General features: G+C 39.5%; 1 protein-coding gene across 1 annotated transcript; it reads left to right on the forward strand.

Annotated features, from left to right (window-relative positions):
- Positions 1 to 1,130: 1,130 nt before the first annotated feature.
- LOC111381306 (solute carrier family 25 member 44-like) lies at positions 1,131 to 2,437 on the forward strand (the record flags this gene model as incomplete). Its single annotated transcript, XM_023005083.1, has 1 exon — positions 1,131 to 2,437. A coding segment is annotated over one exon (1,119 nt), but the record flags the coding sequence as incomplete, so codon positions are not given.
- Between the last annotated feature and the right edge of the window lie 1,517 nt (positions 2,438 to 3,954).

Consider the following 3,954-nt stretch of genomic DNA (forward strand, 5'->3'; position numbering starts at 1 on the left):
ATTTTCTTACACTTGTCTATGCACGTAGTCTAAATTCAGGGGCGGACCCAAGATGAAAACTCAATGGGGGCGAAAGCAAAAAATCATTGGAAAAAATCTGAAAAACTTGAAAAAACCTCAAGAAAAATCAAAAATTTGAAAATTGAGTGGGGGCGGCCAACCCCACACGGCCTCAAGTGGGTCCGCCTCTGTCTAAATTGGGTGAACTACGTAAATATTTGTGTTTATTTTTAACTGTATTTTTCTCTATTTGATTTTCATTAAAGCTAAACTTGACCCTCATTTTCCTAAGGCGCCCTATAGCCACCTTGCCATCCCTATTGAAAACCATCTTATAGGAAGTCCAAAAAAGTTGAAACTTTAGGGACATCAAGAAAAGAGAAAAAAAGAAAAGAAACTTAAACAAATTTTTGAGAAAGATTGTGCCCAAATTTACATGAATACAAAATTCTTATCCAAGAAATGTAAATGGGAAAAGGCAAAAATTGAAAAAGGAGGAACAAAACAAGATCAGTTGGCTATCACCCACAGTTCTTGAATCGAATCCAATCGAACGGCAGAGCCCCCACAGATTATTCTAAGCCCAAAACACAAAATCCCAATTCCAACTGACATGGGTCTAGCCTCCATCTGATCCGCAAAACCCTCAAAACGCCAAATTCCATCAACCCTCCTTTACATACTCTTGCGCCACCCTTTTGCATTTCCTGCTATTTCAACAAAGTTTACTCTTTAACTCTCATCAACCCCATCACCATCCATGTTGTATTCAGCTTCGCCAGTATTCTGATATTGGACTTTTTCATGTAATCAGACGCTGCTAACAAATTATCGGCTTCAAATTTCTGGTGAGCAAATGCTGGATCTTTCTACGCGGGCTCACTTTTGTTCTATAATCTGCTTGCGCAGACGGAAAAAATAACCTTTTACGTATACGCATCCCCAAATATATGTGTGTGTTCTTATTTTTTTCCTTCTTTATTATTTTATTTTTACAATTTAAGCTGGACCCATTGTATAATCCAAAAATTAGGACAGAGGCTTGGTTAGTTTAGTATACTGTTGACATTAGTGACTTTCTTTCTATTTCTTTTTGCTTTATGTTAGATGTTTTGGTCATTAGGAGCTAAAAATTTGTTAGTTTAGGAAAAACAGATATTTCCAAGTTAGGGAGTGTTATTTTGGAAGAAAAATTAAAAGTGGCGAAAATAAGCTTAAAAGCTGCTGAGGATGATTCAGAATCGGAAATCCATCTTCCGGCGGATATTGATTGGGAGATGCTTGATAAGTCCAAGTTTTTCTTCCTCGGGGCGGCACTATTTTCCGGTGTTTCAGGCTCACTTTACCCTATTGTGGTGTTGAAAACACGGCAGCAAGTGATGTTAAATGGGATTTCTTGCCTAAAAATGGCTAGCTCAATTTTGAGGAGTGAAGGATTTAGAGGATTCTACAGGGGTTTTGGGACTTCTCTTATGGGAACAATCCCAGCTCGTGCTCTGTACATGGGAGCACTCGAAATAACCAAGAGTAATGTAGGCAATGTTACTACAGGTCACCTAGGATTGTCTGAAGCCTCGGCATCAGCTGTTGCTAATGCTGCTGCCGGGCTAAGTGCTGCCATGGCTGCACAATTGGTTTGGACACCAATTGATGTTGTGAGCCAGAGACTAATGGTCCAAGGAGGTGGTTGTGATTCAACGGCAAGTGCTGTTGGCTTACAAAAATACAATGGTGGGATTGATGCTTTTAGAAAGATCATATATGCTGACGGAGTGAGAGGATTGTATAGGGGATTTGGAATATCAATATTGACTTACGCACCATCTAATGCTGTGTGGTGGGCATCATACTCTGTCGCACATAGAGTGATTTGGGGCTGCGTTGGTTGTTATTGCCATAAAAAGGATGCGAGTGGCAGTGGTGGTTATAGGCCAGATGGGAAGGCGATGGTGGTGGTTCAGGGACTGAGCGCTTCGATGGCTAGTGGTGTATCGGCTTTGGTAACGATGCCTCTCGATACAATTAAGACGAGGTTGCAGGTTTTGGATGGGGAAGATAGGGCGCGTGGTAAGCCATCAACAATTTTACAAACTGTGAGGAACTTGTTGAAGGAAGGTGGGTTGGGTGCCTGTTACAGAGGATTAGGTCCTAGATGGGCTTCAATGTCAATGTCCGCAACGACGATGATCACCACTTATGAGTTCCTCAAGCGATTATCGACTAAGAATCAGGAAACTTTTGCTTCATGAGTTCTATTAACGTTGAGCAAAGGAAGAGCGGAGCAGGTAGAGCAAACATGGTGTATTTTCATACCTTGTACGATTAGCTTATCCATACTTGTCCTTGTTGGCCTGCATAATTGTAACTTTGTGAATTTGTATAAATGTTGGAATGCTTGTTAACTTTTGGCCTCTGGTTAAATCCTTTGTTACCCTTATATGTTCATTCAACAATTCAATCTTATATGCAAATTCCCAGCTGGCATAACAGAACTGCCGAAAATGCAAGATCTTATTAAATGTGTAACTGGGATATTAAATCAGCCATTGTAAGAAATCTGTGCTTGTTTAATTGGACTGTTGTTATAAATGCTGATGGCAGCTATCCCAGCCATGAATCTGTAGATACAACCTAACCTTGGCATCTTTTGGGCATTTTATGAGAATCTTCAGAAAAACACATCTGGGTAGCTACATGCTGAAAGGAATACAATTTCCATGGTTTTGTCAATGGTTATCTGCATCCAAGCACCAAGGTAGGGTCTGGGTCGATCACCACTAGTCGACCACATTGGATTTTTCGCTAGAGTAACAGAAGAGGTGCATGCCAGTTGAGAAACCCATCATCAGTTCAAATTACAGGATGCAACTCGTCTACACTAAAACGGTCAATCATACATTATTGAATTTGTTCCAGGGCCTTGTACTGGCCTTAATTCAGTTGAAGAGACAATATTTCCGGTGTTTGTAGAGAGGTCATTGACAGACCTTCCGCGTACACCTGCCTGTCCCTAATGCATTTGAGGAGTCAAAAACCTTCTTGAGTAAACAACTCTATCAACCCATCTAGAAAAGTACACAAGATTTTTAAAATGCTCCTTTTTATTAATTTATGTTATCTTATGGATCCGACAGAAATTGTATCGTTACAGAATTGGTGAGTGGCCTCAAAAATCGAATGCAAATCTAGTGGCTTAAGAAGTTGACTGTTTACTTTCCAGAACGTAATGAAACTGATCATTTTAGGCCACTCAGTATCTAACTTGCGGCAGCTCAAAACTATCGAAAATTGGTTTAGCTATCCCTTTATGTCCTTCAGTGCTTGCTGTTCTTCGATACATTGTTGACACGTAAGAACATCACTTATTAATCAGCCAATAGGGAGGAGTAAGGCTGTTCATCAGCAGTTCTGAGGATCAGCATTTAATGTTGGATTTTCTGATGAATTAAGATGTCTCCCAAATATTTTAGGAAAATGTAGCTATTTTCCCACGCCATACAAATAGCATAACTCAATAGGAAGCGATGTGCTCAAAGTGTCAAAAATGTACCGAGGGATAGCAAGTTCTGGACAGCCACAAGTTTCTTATATAGTGTATGTTTGGGAACAATTTTAAGCAACTTCTAATTATAAATTTGACCGTTAGTCATTTTTTTATTTCAAAGCCTATAGATTCTCCTGACATTGACAGACCACATAATGCTCTACTTTTTCAAAATTGTCCTTCCATTCCATACAACCAACAATCCACCTACCCAAATCAATTTGAGGGCAAATATGAGAATATATTTGAGTAATAAATGCATCATACTCAAGGATTTCAAGATGATTTGACAGGAAAATCACTTTTGGATTTTTGACAATTACTCCCAGACACACGCATAATGTCCAATGTGCAAACAATGAGGTACAATAATTCATCCTCTATTTACATATAAGCACATATGTCCTGCC

Source organism: Olea europaea, unplaced genomic scaffold (assembly GCF_002742605.1).
Source record: "Olea europaea var. sylvestris unplaced genomic scaffold, O_europaea_v1 scaffold2280, whole genome shotgun sequence".
NCBI lineage: Eukaryota > Viridiplantae > Streptophyta > Magnoliopsida > Lamiales > Oleaceae > Olea > Olea europaea.